The following is a 20,088-nucleotide window of genomic DNA, read 5'->3' as shown; positions in this document are numbered from 1 at the left end:
AAATTTTATCCTAATTCCATCAACCCTTACATTCCTAAGTATGGCCTCCATTAGAACTTTATTAACAGGTTTTGGAATCACAGTGCATTGGGCTTCTGTGTCACAGAGCCCCAGAAAGGTTTCTACTCCATGCCCTGATCCTTTTACCACTGGTGTACATAAGGCTTTGGGTCCCCAGCAAGGGATTGAACCAAGGAACTCTTGGCTGTTTGTCAGTCTTTATCTTGATTAACCTGCCTCAACATTGACCCACACAATTGTTGGTCATCTTTCTCTTTGCAGTCAGCTTTTAAAGTTTCTCCAGACTGGGGTAAATGCAAGAAACTTGTTTGAAGCCCTTTAATGTTGGTTAATCAACAGAGGTTCCCTTTCGTTCATCCACCTTTGGTAGTACTATATTAAAACCTTTAATCGGTAACTTTAATTGAAGAGACTGTACTTTCCCCATTGATCTTCAGTATCAATTCTATATTATCTCAAAATTTCTTTTTCTCCTTAGTTTCACCTCATCAATGTTTTCTTTACTTACTTCCTTAATAATCCTTTAAACATTTCCACCTTTGTCCCTTGACTTTTCCCCTCAGCTTTTTACCATTCTCCTGTTAATGAACCTTTGTTTTTATTAGCATCTGTAAGACCCAAGAGAGGAAGTTGAGATAGCAAATCTAATAAGGCTTCCAGAACTTTTTCAGTTTTGCTGCAGTCATGTTTTATGAGGGGTCCACACTGAAGGGGTGTCCTTAACCACAGCATGACCTGGGTAATGGGCATATTCAATGATTGAATATCCCTGTCATGATAAAGCCAGTGTCTATTTCATTGAGTATCCATTTTCAGTTCTTTTGTGTGTATTCCTAGAAGTAGAATTGCTGGGTCATATGATAATTTTATGTTTAACTTTTTGGGTATGTTTCTAAAAGAGGACTGTTTATTTTTTTAAACTGCAACATTATCGCACTTTAAAAATAATCTCTTAATCTCATCAGTAATCCCTTAATCTCATCAAATAACCAGTGTAGAAATTTCCCTGGTTTTCTCATTAACAGTGTTGGCAGTTTTTATAAGAACAATGATCCAAATAAATTAGAACATTAAGTATGTTTGAAGTATCTTTTAAGATTCTCTTTATCTATAAATTCCCCCTTTTTTTCTTGCAGTTTAATATCCAAAGAAATCAAGTCCTTTGTTATGTCAGTTTACACACATTCTGGAGTTTGGTGATTGTATTTCTGTTTCAATGGATTTTTCTGTCTCATGTCTTTCCTATAAACATAGATGCTTATCTGGCATGACTGTGTCATAGGTAGTGTGTGTCCATCTTCTATTGCGTTAGATTGAGAAGCATATAATGTCTGGTTGCCCTCTTTGTGTTGTTAAAATCATAATCGTATTTGGGTATTGTCAGCTTAATTCATAAAGTTTCTCACTTAGCATTTTCAGCTATGGTTGATCGTTACCTAGATTCTTTATTTTGGTAAAAGTAAATAATAGAATGGTAATATTCTATCATAATTAGGATAATTGGAATAGTTCTAATAATAATTGGATTTTTTACTTATTTATTTGTTTTTGAGAACAAGTCTCCAAGTTCTCGCTCTGTCACCCAGGCTGGAGTACAGTGGCGCGATCTTGGCTGACTGCAGCCTCTACCTCCCGGGTATAAGCGATTCGCCTCAGCCTCCAAAGTGGCTGGGATTTACAGGCACACACCACCATACTAGACTAATTCTTTTAAATGTTTTAGAGACAAGGTTTCGCCATGTTGCCCAGTGAGTTCTTGAACTCCTTAGCTCAAGCCATATGCCCAGCTTGGCTGGGATTACAGGCGTGAGCCACTGTGCCTAGCCAGTTGCACCGTCTCAAAATCCCACCAACAGTGCACAAAGCTTCCAGTTTCTCCACATTCTTGCCAGTCTTAATATTATTTTTTTGATAGCTATCTCCATGGGAGTGAAATACTGTGGTTTTGATTTGCATTTTTCTGGTAATTAGTAATATTGAGCATTGTGTGCTTATTGGTCATTCATCTAGTATATTCTTCAGAGAAATGTCTTCAAGTTTTTGCTCATTTTTGAAATCGCTGTTTGTGTGTCTCATTCAGTTTCAGGAGTTCTTTGTATGTTCTGTGTATATATCTCTTACCAGATGCATGTTTTACAAAGATTTTCTCCCTTTCTGTGAGTTATCTCTTTACTTCTTGATGGCATCCTTTGAAATCCAAAGGATTTTTAAAAATCTTTATTTTTTCCTTGGTTCCTTATGCTTTGTAATCTAAAATTCCGTTGCCTAATCTAAGGTCATGAAAATTTACACCTGTGTTGTACTCTAAAAGTTTTATAGTTTTAGCTGTCATCATGAGGACTTAATGCATTTTGACTTAATTTTTGTGTGTGGGGTTAGGTAGGAGTTCAGCTTTCTTTTGCATGTGGTGTCCAGTTGTCACAGCACCTTTGGTCGAAAAGATATTCTTTCCCCCTTGAGTTGTCTTAGTACTTACTTAGGTCAAAAATCAATTGACCATAAATGTGAGAGTCTATTTCTGGACTATAAATTCTATTCCATTGATGTATATGTCTCCTTATGCCAGTAGCACAGAATCTTGATTACTGCGGTTTTATAATATTTGTGGGGTTTTTTCTTTCTTTTTTTTTAACTGCTCCTGTAGAACAGAGCTATCCCATAGGCAGTATGCCCAGAGTAGCTGTAGATTTGGATTTCCCTTGTAGGTGATTATTATCTGTGAATTATGACAGCTTTGCTTATTATTTTCCAGTCTTTATATTCTTAGAGAGCCTCACTCTGTCGCTCAGGCTGGAGTGCAGTGGCACAATCTCAGCTCACTGCAACCTTTCCCTCCTGGGTTCAAGATTCTCCTGCCTCAATATCCCAAATAGCTGGAATTACAGGCATGTGCAACCATGCCTGGCTAATTTTTGTATTTTTAGTAGAGACAAGGCTTCACCATGTTGGCCAGGCTGGTCTCAACTCCTGACCTCAAGTGATCCACCCATCTTGGCCTCTCAAAGGGCTGGGATTATAGGCTTGAGCCGACAAGCCCAAAAGTTCTTACCGCCAGGCTAGAACTTCCAGAACCATGGTGAATAAAAAGCAGTGATAATAGATAGGTTTGTCTTAGTCTTGATTTTAAAGCAAATGTATTTAACACTTCTACATTAAATACAAAAGTTTGCTATGGGCTTCTCATGGATACTTTTTCTCAGCCTAAGGTTATTTTTTTCTCTTCCTATTTTTATCCTGAAAGAAAGTTGAATATTATCAAATACATTTTCTGTATCTATTAAGATGATTATTTTTTCTTTTAACTGTTAAGATAGTGAATTTTGCTGATCCATCTAGTATTAACTCAATTTTTTTTTCCTACAGTAAACTCAACTTGGTCTTAATATGTAATTTTTCTTCATATATTAATTGGGTTCTATTTGCTAATATTTGGTTTAGGTATTTTGCATCTGTGATCATGTGTGAGTTTCACTTTTTCTTTCCCTTACTGTTCTTAACTGGAGTATGTCCCTATTCTCTGAAATATTTTGTATGAGATTGAAAATATCTGTTCCCTGGATATTTGATATTTGGCTGACATTTGCGGTAATAGAGACTATTTAACCCATATGTGTGGGATCTACTTTTGACTTTGTGGAATGAGAATACAGAAGAGGGTATTTGATTCATTTGATTTTTGCAGCTTGTTATTCCTGTACTATGGGCTAGTCTAAGGTTCCAGTGTAGCCGAAGTTACTCATTTGACTCTGCTATACAGTAATAAAATTGTTACACAGATGAGCCATTATTGTAATGAAAGCTAGGGAGTATGTCTTTACCTTTTACTTATATGATACAAGGGCAGTGTTTCCTATATGTAGACTAACTAAATTTCTGTTTATCTTACAGAGGTGATAGACCTTACTCATGATAACAAAGATGATCTTCAGGCTGCCATTGCTTTGAGTCTACTGGAGTCTCCCAAAATTCAAGCTGATGGAAGAGATCTTAACAGGTTACTGATTTAACTTATAATCCTTACCCCCACATTTGTGTGTATGTCAAAAGCAATAGCTCTGTGACTGCCACTCAGAAATAATTCTGCTAAGAGCCTGAATGAAATTTCTTTTAGGATAAATTTTGAATTTGCATTAGCTTACTCTTTGGTTCACTTTTGAAAAAGCCAAACTGAAAGGGGTCTTATTGCAACCTGTGTCTTTGAGTAGAAGTGTGCCAGGTGTTTTAGTTCACAGTTACTAGGGTAAATTAAAAACAACCTAGTCCAGGTATCTGATAAATGTATATTCTCTTTTATAAACTTTGAGGATTATGCTGTTACATATTTTTAAATGAAAGTTACTCAACTACCCTGCCTGATAAGTGATCAAGGAATCTATTTTTTTGAACTGGTACTAATTTGGTGATTGTTTGGTACTGTTCACCAACGTCCAGTTCCAGTGGTGGCCTATCAGTTTCTGGACATGTTTATTCCCTCACACTGCTGAGTTGTTTGTTTCAGGCAACATAGGGCTATGTTTTGTGTCCTGGGCAACTTGGAGCTCTTATCTTTAGCACAGTGTCTCTCCTGCCCTTTTCAATGGCGGGGTCATAGGTAGTATGCTGTGTTGAAATCTAAAACTCTAATATGATAGCCTTAAACAGTCTTGAGTTTCAACTTACCATGGACCTTATTAGTAATAATGTCAGTTAACGAAGGATTAACATTTTTATGTTAAAATCTTGCTTTTCATTTGCATTACAATTTTATAGTTACTTATATAGCTAGGGATTATCCAGTAAATACTTTTTCTGGCATTTTGAATTATCCATGAAAGGTTATAGTATCCTCCATATGCTATATTATTCTTTAACTACTTTCTTTTTTGATGTATGGTATCTTGCACAACATAGGATGCACGAAGCAACCTCTGCAGAAACTAAGCGCTCAAAGAGAAAACGCTGTGAAGTCTGGGGAGAAAACCCCAATCCCAATGACTGGAGGAGAGTTGATGGTTGGCCAGTTGGGCTGAAAAATGTTGGCAATACATGTTGGTTTAGTGCTGTTATTCAGGTATGATATTTTTAAGAGATAACTGTGTCTTTTGGAAGTAAATTCCTAATTTATTAAAGTGAAATGTAGAAACATAGCTTTCAAAAAATTAAAACAGATCTATAAAACTGGGAAGTTTTTCCTGTGGCATTATTGTGTTTTGGATTTAGATGCTCTGATGTCTAAGTTGGGCAGTACTAAAAATAAAATCCTCTGTGGTTGTAAATACATTGAATAGGTGTTTTGGATAAGCGTTTAGTGAACACTGTATTATAGCAATGAGAGTGAATAAGGAGAAATCAGTTGTTGAAGGCTATCATGGCTATCCAGGTAGGTGACAGTGGTGGTCTGGAGTAGAGAAGTGTCAGAAGTCATGGAGGGGAAGAAGTGAATGCATTCTTGAGGCGCTGACGAAATCAAATCTATGAGATTGGTTGGCAGTTGGATACAGGATATGCCTGCAGCAGTTGAGTAAGACTCTGAGGTTTCTAGTTCAAGTAACCAGGTGGATTATAGTGCCATTTGACACTGGAAGAGAAATAATTTGGGTGTGTGTTAAGTATGGATTTTAGGTGAGTTTTGTTGTTGTTGTTGTTCGTTTGTTTCTTGAGATGGAGTCTTGCTCTGTCGCCCAGGCTAGAGTGCAGTGGTGCGATCTCAGCTCACTGCAACCTCCACCTCCCAGGTTCAAGCAATTTCACTGCCTCAGCCTCCTGAGTAGCTGGGACTACAGGCAAACGACACCACAACTGGCTAAATTTTGTATTTTTAGTAGAAATGGGGTTTTACCATGTTGGCCAGGCTGGTCTCCAACTCCAGACCTCCATTTGCATTACAGTCTTACAGTTACTTACATAGCTAGGGATTATCCAGTAAATACTTTTTCTGAGATTTTGAATTATCCATGAAAGTTTATAGCATCCCCCATAGTGCTGGTCTCCCAAAGTGTTGGGATTACAGGTGTGAGCCACTGCGCCTGGCTGCCTTGCTAATTTTTTAGTAGAGAAGGGGTTTCACCATGTTGGCCAGGTTGATCTCAAACTCCTGACTTCAGGTGATATGCCTGCCTCAGCCTTCCAACGTGCTGGGATTTCAGGTGTGAACCACTGCACCCGGCCCAGTGTCTTTATTTTTTAAATGTATTATTTATTTAGTTACTCATTTGAGACAAGATGGCACAATCTTGGCTCACTGCAACCTCTGCCTCCTGGATTCCGGGGATCCTCTTCCCTCAGCCCCTCACCTAGCTTACAGGCATGTGCCACCACGCCTGGTTAGTTTTTGTAGTTTTAGTAGAGATGGGGTTTCACCATGTTGGCCAGGCTGGTCTTGAACTCCTGACCTCAAATGATCCAACTGCCTTGGCCTCCCAAAGGGCTGGGATTACAGGCATGAGCGACTGCACCTGCTGATCAGTTCGGTTTTAGATATGCTGAGTTTGAGGTGCCAGCGTCTGTGTATGCTGTGGTCTTAACTACCCTTCATTAAATTCACAGAGTACCCTTTGGTCCTTTCATCACATATCTAGCAAATCCTCCAACTTAAATGAGTTGAATTTAAGGAGATACTATGTAGGCAGATAATTATATGAATCTGTACTTCAGTATATGAATCTGTACTTCAGAAAAAAGTGCTGGGCTGCAGCTACAGTTTTGGAAATCAGTGCCATATAGATGGTAGTAAAACCAAGGGAGTGAATGAATTCACTAGAGGGTAGTGGCTTTCTAGAAGAGTCAGTCAGGCATCTTAAACTTACATTGCTCCAATGCAGCCCCTGATGCTCACCCCAGCAATCTTCTCCATCATGGTACATGGCATCTACCCAGCTGCTTGTGCTGAAGAATGTAATTCTCCCTTTCTACATCCAGTTTCTATGTACCTGGCACTGTCTTAGGCTCTGGTGAAACAGCAGTGACTAAAACAAAACAAAGACCCTACTCTCACAGTTTACTTTGGAAAGAGTGGCACAGACAGTAAATGAAACATCAGGTGGTGACAAGTGTAAAGATGAATGAATGAGGCTGTGGGACTGGACAGGGTTCAGCTGGAGAGGGCAGTGGGTCAGGGATGGCCTTTCTGATGAGGTGGGCATTTGAGTAGAGGCCTGAAGGTGGCCAGGGAATGAGCTATATAATTACATAGAGAACATTTCAGACAAGGAACAGCAAATAAGCAGACTGAGGTTTAGGAGCTTGCTTAATGTGTCTGAGGAAGAGCTGAGACAGAGTGATCCAGAACTGATAGCAGTGGGATAGGAAAGGTGATGGAGGTGGAATGGGAGAGCCTGGGGTCATGATGAGGATTTGGGAGAATTCTAGAAATAGGAATGCATTGGAAGATTTGGAGCAGAGAAGTGATCCGATCATACTTCCAGTTTAAAAGGATCACTGGCATCTGTGTTAAGAATAGAGTGTAGGAAGATAATGTGGAACATGTCAGTTCTTTCCTGTCTGAAAGGGGAGAGAGAGAGAGAGAGAGAGAGAGAGAGACAGAGACAGAGACAGAGACAGAGAAAGAAAGAGAATACTCCCTGGATTCACATCCCCCTCAGCCTTAACTCCTGTGGAGGGTGGACAAGAGCCAGCAGATGCAGAGGATAGGTGAGTAAGGCTTCTGGGACAGCATGAGCAGACAGCATAGAAAGTATATCGGAGGAGTTGGCCTTAACAAGGAAAAGGGCAAGGGAGTAATAGGCAGGGAGGAGGAAGAAATGATAACTGCATGTTAGAGTTGAAGTGGTGTCTAGTCTTTTTTTCCCCCGTCTATGAAATAAGCAGCCGTTTTTTAACACAGTGGAAAAGCGACAGTCAGATTTCAAAGGGAGTGAAAGTTTGAAATAGTTGTTGGAGATGGTGGGAAAACCAGTTGGCATCAGAGCACAATAGTAGGATTTTCAAAAATTTGAAGGTCTTCTTGAAATTGTTGACTTTCAATGACTAGTGATACAAAAATGTTCAGTTTCTATCAGTACTTTGTCTTGACAGCATTCTGAACCTCTTACATGGAAAACTCAACCCATTTAAGTTGGAGCATTTGCTGGGTATGTGATCAAAGGACAAAAGGGCACTCTGAATTTAATGAAGGGTAATTAAGACCATAGTATCAAAGCTAGATGGAGAAAGAAATGAAGATAAGAAGGAGAACTGATGGTTGGGGGCCAGGAAAGAGATCAGTTTGCTTGGGCCCCTGCTGAATTCAAAGAACGGGTATCCTGTGGGTAATTGGACAGATAACGCAGAAGAGAGTAATGGTACCAGAGTGAGATTTTCTGAATATGTGATCTGTGAACTGATACATTTTAGGTGTTGGCTTATTTTGGGTGCAGCCTGGGATACGAGTGTAGATGGAGATGGAGGGGAAGAATGTGTCACTAGACATGGGACACCCAAGAAGCAGAGAGATCTCCAGGCTGGATGGCTGCAAGGGCTCTCAGCAAACAGTTGAACACCTGTTCTATGTCTAACAGTGTTCTAGGCCCTTGATTTAGGAGTGAACAAAACAAAGAAAGCTGTGCCCACATGGAATGTAAATTCTCGTGAGGTGAGATAGAAATGAACAGTAAACGAAAAACTAACAGAGTGATGAACTAGCTAAATAAATTGTATAATACATTAGACTGTGGTTGGTCCAGTAGAAAAAAGAGCAAAGTTAGGGAGATTAGAACTGCAGGAGGGTGGTAACAGGTTGCAGTATTAACTGTGGTGTTCAGTGAGCCTCACTGAGGTGGGGAAGGGGGGTGAGACTGGCAAGGGAGTGAACCAGGCAGCTACTGGGACAAAAACATTCCAGGTAGAGGAATGCATGACGCAATGGCTTCATGGTGGGAATGGGTTTGGTGTGTTCAGGGAACATGCTGGAGTCCTATTGGCTGTATGCTAAGAGCAAAGGGAAGGTCACTGGAGATGAGGGTCTGAGTGGACAGGGAGTCTGTGAAGTTCCCCAGTGGCAGACTGATGAACTCTGGCTCAAGTGTTAAAAGACTCACTCTGGCTTCTGTGAGGAGATCAGGATGGAGGGGCAAGAATGCACAGAGAGAGCCCCATGGCTGTCATCCATGCAGAGTGATGGTGACTTGGACTGGACTGGTAGCCCTGGAAATAGAAAAGAGTTGGTGTTCTTAGTATATTCTCAAGACAACACTGACAGGATGTCCTCAGGGATTGGATGTTGAGCAAAGTCACCTAGGAGGATGTCAGGACTTGGGAGAGTGAGGAAAGCTATTACCAGATGACAGTCTTCAGTGAATCGGGAGCTTTATTTTGGTCATATTAGGGAGGTAGTAACGAGGAGCTGCATGGCAAGTGTGAGTTGGTGGAGGGAAGTTTTGGAAGCAGAGAGACCATATAGTTATGCAAGTGAGCGGCAGTGGGAGTTGGATTCGAGCAGCTGATGGGGCACTGATAGGGAGAAAGCAGTTAGGTTATAAAGAGCACCCAGAAGCAGAGGCCAAGGGACCTGTTAGTCATTGGATGTGAATGATTAGGAGAAAGATTCAAGGATTTTTCTGCACTTCTAAACTTTGGTGACTGGAGGAGGATATAATGAAGTGATACAGAGAACACAGAAGCAGTAGCTGTTAGAGAGAAAGTTGGGAGATGTGAGTAGTATTAGCTCACATTTACTGTGGTTTTTAAGAACAATGGCATCTTTGGGGAAAGCCCGATTTTCGTGATGGCGAAGAGGTGGAGTTAAGTGGCCAAGCATGTAAAGCCATTTTTCTCACAGTGGAACAGAAACTCGAGAATGTCACAGGGTAGCCAGCAGGGTAGGAATGCAGGTGTGTCAGGTAGACAGGTGAGGTGGAAGAGAAGAGAGTGGCTCAGGATAGAGCTCAGTAGACAAGTCCTGGCTCCTGAGAGAACTTTGGTGCAGGAGCATGACCCGGTTTTACACTCCAGTCCGGGTGAACACTCATCCTATTGACTGAATCCCACCATGGCTTATATTAGAGTGAAGGAAGCCATAGAGGTGCACATGGGCTCTAGTCAGGTACTGACACTTTGATTCTTTGGTTGACATTAATAAATATACCTGAGGCTTTTAGAATACCAAGAATGTGTTTTATCTAGTTCTAATAGCAAAGTTTTGCCTTTTATCTACCTAGGATGCTGCGTCAAGATTTCCACCATGCAAGCCTGAGCGAGTTTTCATTTGAGGAGCATGTTAGGATGAGGGATTATATATTCATACAAGAGTTTTTTAAAAATTAACTTATGAAAGATATTCAAAGTAGAAAAATGTGATTTACAAATAAAAAAGAATTCCTCTCTTCAGTTCTACTAGCCAGAGATATCTGCTGTTAAACTTTTAAAAAATACATGATTATGACAAAGAGTGGAGAATAGTCAACACTGCTATACTCACCACCTGGCTTAAAAAATTAATGTTTCAGGCCGGGCGCGGTGCCTCAAGCCTGTAATCCCAGCACTTTGGGAGGCCGAGGCGGGTGGATCACAAGGTCAAGAGATCAAGACCAACCTTGGTCAACAAGGTGAAACCCCGTCTCTACTAAAAATACAAAAAATTGCCGGGCGCGGTGGCTCAAGCCTGTAATCCCAGCACTTTGGGAGGCCGAGGCGGGTGGATCACGAGGTCAAGAGATCGAGACCATCCTGGTCAACATGGTGGCGTGTGCCTGTAATCCCAGCTACTCAGGAGGCTGAGGCAGGAGAATTGCTTGAACCCAGGAGGCGGAGGTTGCGGTGAGCCGAGATCGCGCCATTGCACTCCAGCGTGGGTAACAAGAGCGAAACTCCGTCTCAAAAAAAAAAAAAAAAAAATACAAAAAATTAGCTGAGCATGGTGGCGCATGCCTGTAATCCCAGCTACTCAGGAGGCTGAGACAGGAGAATTGCCTGAACCCAGGAGGCGGAGGTTGCGGTGAGCTGAGATCGTGCCATTGCACTCCAGCCTGGGTAAAAAGAGCGAAACTCCGTCTCACAAAAAAAAAAAAAAATTAATGTTTCAAATTTCTGTTCTGTTGAGTCCCTGTTGTGACATCATCCCTTTCCCACAGACATAACTGCACATGTATGTATCCCCAAACAATATGTAGTATTGTTTTACATGTTGTTAATCTTAATATAAGCAGTATAATCCCTTTTTTTTTTTTGGAGACCGAGTCTCACTCTGTTGCCCAGGCTGGGATGCAGTGGTGCAATCTCGGCTCACTGCAACCTCCGCCTCCTGGGTTCAAGCAATCTTCCTGCCTCAGTCTCCCGAGTAGCTGGAACTACAGGTACCCTCCACCATGCCCAGCTGACTTTTTTTGTATTTTTAGTAGAGACGGGGTTTCACCATATTGGCCAGGCTGGTCTCGAACTCCTGACCTTGTGATTCTCCCTCCTCGGCCTCCCAAAGTGCTGGGATTATAGGTGTGAGCCACTGCACCTGGCCAGTATAATACTTTCTTCTGTAACTTTCTTCACTCAAAATGTATTTTTGAGGTTTATCCATGTTGATACAATTAGCTCTTGTTTTTTTGTTTGTTTGTTTTTCATTTTCCCTGCTATATAGGAAGTCATTTTATAAATACATTTTACAGTATTATCTCAATGACTGCTTAATAGTCTATTGTATAAATGTAGTACAGTTTATTTAAGCTACTACTTTTGGCCAAGCATGGTGGCTCGTGTCTATAATCTCAGCAATTTGGGAGGCCAAAGCGGGCAGATCACTTGAGCTCAGAAATTTGAGACCAGCCTGGGCAACATACAAGACCCTGTCTCTACAAAAGCAAAAGCAAAACAAAACAAAAACTACTCCTTTAGGTTGTTTCTATTTTTTACCTAAAAGTATTAATATTCTTTTAGCTAATTTTTTTGTGCACAACCATTATTTCCTTAGAAATAATATAAGTTGAATTACTAGGTTGATAGTTTTACATACTTTTAAATAGGAAATAAAATATTTAAAGTGAAAAATATATATATTGCTGCAGTTACTTTGAGGAAAGGCTGTGAATCCCTTTTTCTTTATTTCAGTCTCTCTTTCAATTGCCTGAATTTCGAAGACTTGTTCTCAGCTATAGTCTGCCACAAAATGTACTTGAAAATTGTCGAAGTCACACAGTAAGTTGGTATCAAGGAATTTCTTCACTGTTGTTTAGTCCCTTTTACCCCCAAGGCTTCTAGATTTTTGCCTAAAGCTGATATCCATGATACTCTTTGGCTTGTGCTAATACTTGTTTTCATTTCTACATGCCTTTTCTTTTTTGGGGATAACATGTAAGGGTATGCAAAATGTAAAATTAAGTAGGAATAAAATGAGAAAACCGGCTCCAAGAATATGTGGGTGGGAGATCCCGAATACCTGTGTTTGTTGTATCCTTTCTCTTCCTGAGCTGCTTAGGCCATGTGACGCTGGAGAGATACCTTGATGCCAGAGACCTGAACCTTCTTAGTCTGTTTTATGCTGTTTTTGCCAAAGGTCGATCCTCCTTCCAGTGATTTAACCCTTCCCAGGATTTCACCTTGGTGCAATGCCTTTTCCTCTTGAGAGGGAGGGCAGCAGCTTCAGAAAGTGGGCGTTTCTGTTTTTCCAACAGTGCTGTCTCTGGCTTCTACATAGTTATTCTTCAGTTTAGAGTACAATCCTTACCAGAGTCACTGTAACATACGTAGCCCTGTAACTTTTACTTAGATCTAGATAAATATAAATGGGGGCATGATTATTGACAACTTTTTTTCCTTTACGTGTTCTGATTTTCTAAATGAGCTGTTGTAAGAGTACATGTGCTGTGTTTTCTACAGGAAAAGAGAAATATCATGTTTATGCAAGAGCTTCAGTATTTGTTTGCTTTAATGATGGGATCAAATAGAAAATTTGTAGACCCGTCTGCAGCCCTGGATCTATTAAAGGGAGCATTCCGATCATCTGAGGAACAGCAGGTACAAAAGAAGCCTTGTTCTTGAGTTTGAAGTCATGCCTTGTCAATATTAATGTGGTCCTGCTTTATTTCAACTGCATAACAAGCTGTGAACATGACTAAGCAGGACTACGAGCACCCGTTTCTGACTTTTATTTTGCCTACAGAACAGGTGGTGAGAGGGAAAGCATATGCATGTGTGAGAGAGAGTGTGTCTTTATTGCACGGGGGCTGGCAGTTGTAAAGAGAAGAAGAAATAGTAGTAGAAAAAATGTAGAATTATACTGGGGTTATTGATGTAGAAAAGGAGGAGATTGGAAAATACATCAATGAGCTGTAACAAAAGGGATACCAACCAAAGTAGTCCTTTGTCTGCACCTTTGTCTTGGAATGGTCCAGACGGAAATCCTACTTTTAAAACTAAATCCGAGTTCAGGAGCTTTTCTCAGCAACTTCGCTCTTTTAGACTTTTCTTTCTCCACCTGCTATTAAAAAATAGCTGGGCATGGTGGTACACGCCTGTGGTCCCAGGTACTTGGGAGGCTGAGGTGGGAGGATCCCTGGAGCCCAGGAGTTTGAGGCTGCAGTAAGTTGTGATCGCGCTACTGTACTCCAACCTGGGTGACAGAGTGAGACCCCTCCTCTGAAAAAATAATTTAAAAACAGAAACAAAGCTGTCACTGATTAGATCCACTTCTTGCTCATATAATTTTTTTTTTTCTCTGTTTGAAAGTCCTACAGTTCTATAAAATTCTCAAAATATTTCTTTCTTTATACAGATCTCTATATTGTTCTAGAGGACTACAGTCTGTTCCTTGGGTCTTTTTCTTAAGAAGTCCTACTTGGGAGATTTTGTTTTTTCTTCTTTCTTTGTCATAAATAGATGTGGCTGGAAGTAGTAGAGTTCCAACCTCCTTCTAGCTACAACTTAAGAGATTGCGTAATGTACCTTTTTAAAATCTGGGTTTCAGTGTTTGTATATCTTCATGATATTCGGCCTCCAAAAAATGCTTTCAGGCTGGGCACAGTAGCTGATGCCTGTAATCCCAGCACTTTGGGAGGATAAGGTGGGTGGATCATTTGAGGTCAGGAGTTCAAGACCAGCTTGGCCAGCATTGTGAAACCCCATCTGTACTAAAAATACAAAAATTAGCTGGACATGGTGGCATGTGCCTATAATCCCAGCTACTTGGGAGGCTGAGGCAGGAGAATCATTTGAGCCTGGGAGGCGGAGGTTGCCGTGACCTGAGATCACGCCACTGCACTCCAATCTGAGCAACAGAGTGAGACCCTGTCTCAGACAAAGAAAAAAGAAAAAAAAAATGCTTTTATAGTAGTAGAATCTTAATTCATTGGTGGGATAAGGATAAATTTTCATTTCTTAGTATTGCGTCTAACTTTTATGCAATTTGTGCCTCTCTTATAGCAAGATGTGAGTGAATTCACACACAAGCTCCTGGATTGGCTAGAGGACGCATTCCAGCTAGCTGTTAATGTTAAGTGAGTGTTGAGGGTTTGTTTGTACATCCTTCCAACTCACAGTGGGCCAATGAGCGTTATACGCTGGAAAGTTACTCTCCTTAAGTAGAAATTGCTGGTTTTGAACCATATCTCCTGGGATAGCCACTGAGGTAGTACACTCATGGTATATCGCTGTCGCCTTCAGCTTTCCCCTCTAAGGATATAGGGATATAGCAATCATCTTACCCTGCAGCTTTTTTTTTTTTTTTTAGCTAAAGAACCATAATTGTTAACTTTGTTAAACTCAGCATGTGCTATAAAAATGTGTTTGTAAAAAGGTCAAATCAATCTTTGTTGTGAACATGGTGGTATAAGATGAATACTTAAATTTAATCTAAGATCCTTTTTGAGATCTACTTAGAATGTGTAGAGGAAAGGTTATGGTCATTTCAGTCACTGAGAGAAGTGAAATTCAGGGCACGGAATATGGATATCCCTCTTAGAAATATGTGTTTTAAATGGTTTCAATTCTAGGTAGAAGACTTATAACTATGAAATGGTTTTGCAAACAGCAACTTAACATAGTTAACAATTTAAGATGGACTCGTAAGAAGAAACTTTTTACTCCTATTATACCAGGGAGAAAAATTTTTTGTATTTATTTGTAAAACTACACAAGAGAGTTCATTCTTACCTTTATACTACTTCTATACCTTGTGTACATCTATCATTGGATATAGATGTATATACTGAAAGCATACAAATACCTGTATTTGTCTGCAAGTATGACTCTGCTATTAGGCTTTAAGTTCCTTAAGTCCAGGGATTGTGCCTTCTTGTCTTTGAGTCTTCAGAGTTTAGCACAATGCTAGGAAGAAAGTGTTCAATAAATATTTGAACTGAACTAATTGTTACTTACTTAGATCATACCTGGCTCTTTGGGGTTTGATGAAAATGCACTATTTTTGTTTTTGAATGATGCTTGGATTTTATGTAGCGTATATCTTAATCCAAACAATCCAGAATTGTCTCCTTTTCCTAAAAGCAGCAGTCCCAGGAACAAATCTGAAAATCCAATGGTGCAGCTGTTCTATGGTACTTTCCTGACTGAAGGGGTTCGTGAAGGTAAATTCTCTGCTCTGAATTTTAATTCTAGACCTGTGATCATATCTTTATTACTGGTCCCTTTGAGGAGGCAGTATGATGAATAGTCTTGAGAGTCGGTGATACCCAGGTGTGAATATTGGTTCTGCCTCTTGGTGTCTGTTAACTTTGGACAAATTATGTGAGCTTCTGGATCCTCAGTCTCTTCATCTGTTAAATGTGCCCGATCTTTATCTCAGATTTGTCATATTAATACTTGCACAACCCAAATCTGACAGTAATGTCGGATAGTGATTTTACTCAGTTTTCTCTGTGTTGCTTATTCTGATATAATACCTAATCTCAAAAGCTTTTATTGAGTGAGACTGCCAAAAATATTTTTCTAGACAAGAGACTTTTCACTCTGGAGGTTTATCTAACTAAGCCACGTGCTAGACACATAATTTATTTTTAATTATGGAGAATTTAGAATACATTAAAATAGAGCCATTTTAAAACCTCCATGAACCCAACCCTAGCTCACAGCCAGTCATTCCCCTTCTCACCCTGTCACTCTTACCAATCTGATATTAGTTTAAAAACATAATCCAGTACCAATATGACTCTGAAAAATAGCATTTTAAACTATCAACTATCTAGTCAGTGTTCAAATTGCTAGTTTGTTTTCATAATTTAAAAACCAGAAAATTTATTTTCAGAATTTGTTTTAATGAGGACCCCAGTGTCATTTATGATTGAATATTTGTAGGCTACCCCTCCATCCTTTTTTCCTTGAAATGCTGAATTTTTGGAGAATCTGGGTCGTTTGTTCTGTAGCATTTCTCATAGTCAGAAATTTTGCTGTTTGCATGTCCCCTGATACATTTTTAACATATTCCCATGTTCCTCTCTACTCGTCTCTTATAAATTAATTGGTAGTTGTATCTAGAGATTTGACTAGACTTAGGTAGGGTTTTTTTTTGGCAAAACTAATTGACAGGTGGCGAGAAAACCCTTGATCGGGAAGCACATACTATCTGGTTGTCTTTCTTTTTGCAGGTTTTTTTTGTTTGTTTGTTTTTTGAGACAGGTTCTTGCTCTCTTGCCCAGGTTGTAGCACAGTGGCATCATCATAGCTCACTGTAACCTTGGACTTCTGGGCTCAAGAAATCCTCCCACCTTATTCTCTTGAGTAGCCAGGACTTAAGGTGTGCACTGCTGCACCCTGCTAATTTTTATTTTTTGTAGAGACAGGAGTGTTGCTATATTTTCCAGGCTGGTCTTAAAACTCCTGGCCTCAAGTGATCCTCCCACCTTGGCCTCCCAAAGTGGTGGGATTACAGCCACCACACCCCTGGCCTTTTTTCAGTGTTAGTGATTGTCAGTGTTCCGTGTCTAGATCAACTGGCTCATTAGAGGTTGCTATAAAGGCTTAAGTGCATTTCTAACCAGCTGTCAGGAAGTTGCTGAATTTAAAATGTCTCTGTGGAGCCAGAAGATAGGCTTTAGATAGTCATAGTGATGTCTTTTTTAAAAAGTCTCTCTCTTTACCTAGGAAAACCCTTTTGTAACAATGAGACCTTCGGCCAGTATCCTCTTCAGGTAAACGGTTATCGCAACTTAGACGAGTGTTTGGAAGGGGCCATGGTGGAGGGTGATGTTGAGCTTCTTCCCTCTGATCACTTGGTGAAGTATGGACAAGAGGTACGTTGGAGATCTTTATTTGCTGTGCCAGTGACAAAGCCAGTTAAGTAGGAGTGAGCTTTTGGGCAGACTAGTTTCCCATCACATATTAAGTAACTTTAAACTTAGAGCTTGAATTTGTCTCTCATCAGTTGATGTGAGTCAGTGAGTATTAGTATTTTGATAAATAAAATTTTTACTAAAACTATGAATTTGAGTTACTCGTGTAAAGGTTGTATGCTGCTTCTGATGTTTTAAGTATGATCAAGTTTCTCTCTTTCTGTTGAAGCCTACCTGTACCTGAGTAGGGAGAACCCACTGCCTCCATATTTTCGGAGGGTAAAAGTACAGTGATTAACTCCTATGGTATGCCATTTAGAATATTTTCCCTATTATAGTGTTTACTGTTCTCAATTGTAAATTCTGCCTTTGCTTTGAACATTTTTAAAATTTAATTTTCATTTGTTTATCTATTTTTGTGGGTTGGAAAGAAAGGGGGCAAGTTATAGGGAGAGTATGGATAGTTAACATCTCAATATTCATTACAGTTGGGTTAAGAATTATTGAATAGCATTTGTAACATAATTCTTAACACTACACAGTTGGGATTGTTCTTCACCGATCATATGTTTTGAGACAAAACTGTGGCTTATATATGAGTCCAACTCATTAATTACTATAGGAGATGGTGGAGCTTTCCTGAACTGAAACAGGTAGCCTAACATGGGCCGTATGAAAATACATTCGCTGTAGAGCAGTGTTGGAACTCAGAGAGAGCTACTGCCTCCCTGGCTTTTCAAGGAAATAACTGATTCCTAATGGAGGAATTATGTCATCTGTACCATCTGTGCAGAAGACCTGGTGCACCCTCTTAGAAAAGAGGGAATGTTCACCAGCTATACTTAGACCTGTGGACACCTGTATTCTAGGATGGGAACTCTATAAAAATTAAACAGAAACAAACAAAATCATCATGCTTATTTAGATTTCACCTTGAAGTGGTCTCACAGGCTATCTGAATTCACCTCATTATGTTAACAGGGTATCTGAAGGGAATGCTGCTTGCACTTTTGGTAAAGGGAACATTTTAAAGCTGTTCACAGGAACCTCAGACATATGAGTGAATTGAATAGAAAAGCCAGTTCTGATTTAGCTTTCCCTCACCTGTGATCCTTGACTGTTGAGTCTTTTTTTGTCAGTACCTCCCTTTCTTGAAACTCAATTAACATTGTAGGTTGATTTAACTGGCTTCTTTATGAGACCTCTGTGAATTTTTGGAATTCAGAAATTTTTCTTAGAAATTGAGAAATTATAAAACCAACTTTCCTTTGTATACATAAAGGAGATTCAAATTATGGTTAATAGACTAAACAAACAGCATGCAATATATATACTCATATGAGTCTTTGTAGCTGACCTGTGGAGTTAGTTTTCACTTCAGCTACATGCTGCTTAGATAATAATTTCATATTCTGCAATAAGGCTTGCTGTTTTCTTAAGTTTTTAAACCTCTTTTGAATACTGATGATGTAATGAATGAGGCTTAGTGCACTTCACAAATTCAAGGGTGGTTTATTCTGAGGATGATGATTGAGTGAAATGTTGACTGGCTAGTAAATTTGGAGTCTTGAGGAATGTTGAACCATATTCTCTAGAGTGTGATTCTAAGTTTTCATTTCCTTTAGTGTTAAACTTCTAGCATGAGCTTGACTTGAGTATAAGTTCTATACCAAAGGAAGAAAGTTTGATGAGGGATATTTTAAATCTGGCTATTGTTGTTTCCTAAAATTAATTTTTCTTTCTCTCACATTTCTACTCTTAACACTAGCGTTGGTTTACAAAGCTACCTCCAGTGTTGACCTTTGAACTCTCAAGATTTGAGTTTAATCAGTCCCTTGGTCAGCCAGAGAAAATTCACAATAAGCTGGAATTTCCTCAGATTATTTATATGGACAGGTGAGTTCTTGGCTGATTTTTTTTTTCCTGGCTGATTTCTTTTTTTTTCCTGACCATCACAGTCAAGATGTAGGACATATCCAATACCCAGAAGATATTCCTTGCTCTATTGTGATCAATCCCTTTCTCTCCATCCCCAGGTCCTGGCAACCACTTACTTGTTTTTAGACCCTATAATGTTACAGTTTATAGAATGTGGTATTAAGTGACATTGATATTTAGTAGGTACCCTGCTGTGGCTATGTCCTTTCTTTAGGATAATGTTTTTGGGATTCACCCATGTTGTTCATATATAAGTAATTTGCTCCTTTTTATTGCTGAGTAATATTCTAGCGTAATATGTACTGTTTTTTCCATTCACCATTTGGTGAGGTATTTGGTTTTAGGCTATTATGAATAAAGCTGCCATGATCATTCACATATAATCCTTGGCATAGTTTTTAGTTCTCATGGGTAAAATATGTAGGAGTAGGATTGCTGGTTCTATGAGAAGTGTATATTTAACATTATAAGAAATTTCCAAACTATTTTCTAAAGGGACTGTACAATATTGCATTCCCTCTAGGAGTGTATGAGGGCTCCATTTGCTCCACATCCTTGCCAGTGCTTGGAATTATAAGTGTTTCTAATTTTAGCTATTTAGTGAGTGTGTAGGAATATCTTCTTTTTCCTTTGATTTATATTTCCTTTTCTCCCATTGAATTACCTTGGCACTTTGTCAAAAATGAATTGAACATGTATTTGGGGATCTATATCTGGAGTCTGTTCTATCTGTTGTTTGGTCTAATGCCAATGCCATATTGTTTTGATTACTATGGTTTTATTGCAAATTTTGACATTAGATAGTATGAATCTTCCAACTTTGTTCTTCTTTTTCAAAATTGTCTTAGCTATTCTGGTCCTTTGCATTTCTAAATAAACTTTTATCAGCTTGTCAGTTTCTAACCAGTGGCTATTGAGATTTTGATTGGTGCTGTTTTGAACTAAT

At 39.4% G+C, this 20,088-nt stretch overlaps 1 protein-coding gene across 17 annotated transcripts in view; it reads left to right on the top strand.

Annotated features, from left to right (window-relative positions):
• The window catches only part of USP28 (ubiquitin specific peptidase 28), a 77,680-nt gene that overhangs the window by 30,084 nt on the left and 27,508 nt on the right, over window positions 1–20,088 (top strand). For 11 of the 17 annotated variants that reach the window (XM_074400623.1, XM_074400622.1, XM_074400620.1 and 8 more), the window contains 8 exons: window positions 3,910–4,015; window positions 4,912–5,071; window positions 12,034–12,120; window positions 12,802–12,939; window positions 14,344–14,417; window positions 15,424–15,503; window positions 17,017–17,165; window positions 18,973–19,100. In XM_074400623.1, coding sequence (XP_074256724.1) covers window positions 4,913–5,071; window positions 12,034–12,120; window positions 12,802–12,939; window positions 14,344–14,417; window positions 15,424–15,503; window positions 17,017–17,165; window positions 18,973–19,100 — 815 coding nt within the window. In that variant the 5' untranslated portion in view covers window positions 3,910–4,015; window position 4,912. The remainder of the gene's footprint in view (window positions 1–3,909; window positions 4,016–4,911; window positions 5,072–12,033; window positions 12,121–12,801; window positions 12,940–14,343; window positions 14,418–15,423; window positions 15,504–17,016; window positions 17,166–18,972; window positions 19,101–20,088) is intronic. The other 6 variants (XM_039471110.1, XM_039471108.1, XM_039471106.2 and 3 more) reach the window with 1 other exon arrangement.

The sequence above is a fragment of the Saimiri boliviensis genome, chromosome 6, assembly GCF_048565385.1.
Source record: "Saimiri boliviensis isolate mSaiBol1 chromosome 6, mSaiBol1.pri, whole genome shotgun sequence".
Classification (NCBI taxonomy): Eukaryota; Metazoa; Chordata; class Mammalia; order Primates; family Cebidae; genus Saimiri; species Saimiri boliviensis.
This window is presented reverse-complemented; position numbering and strand designations above follow the sequence as displayed.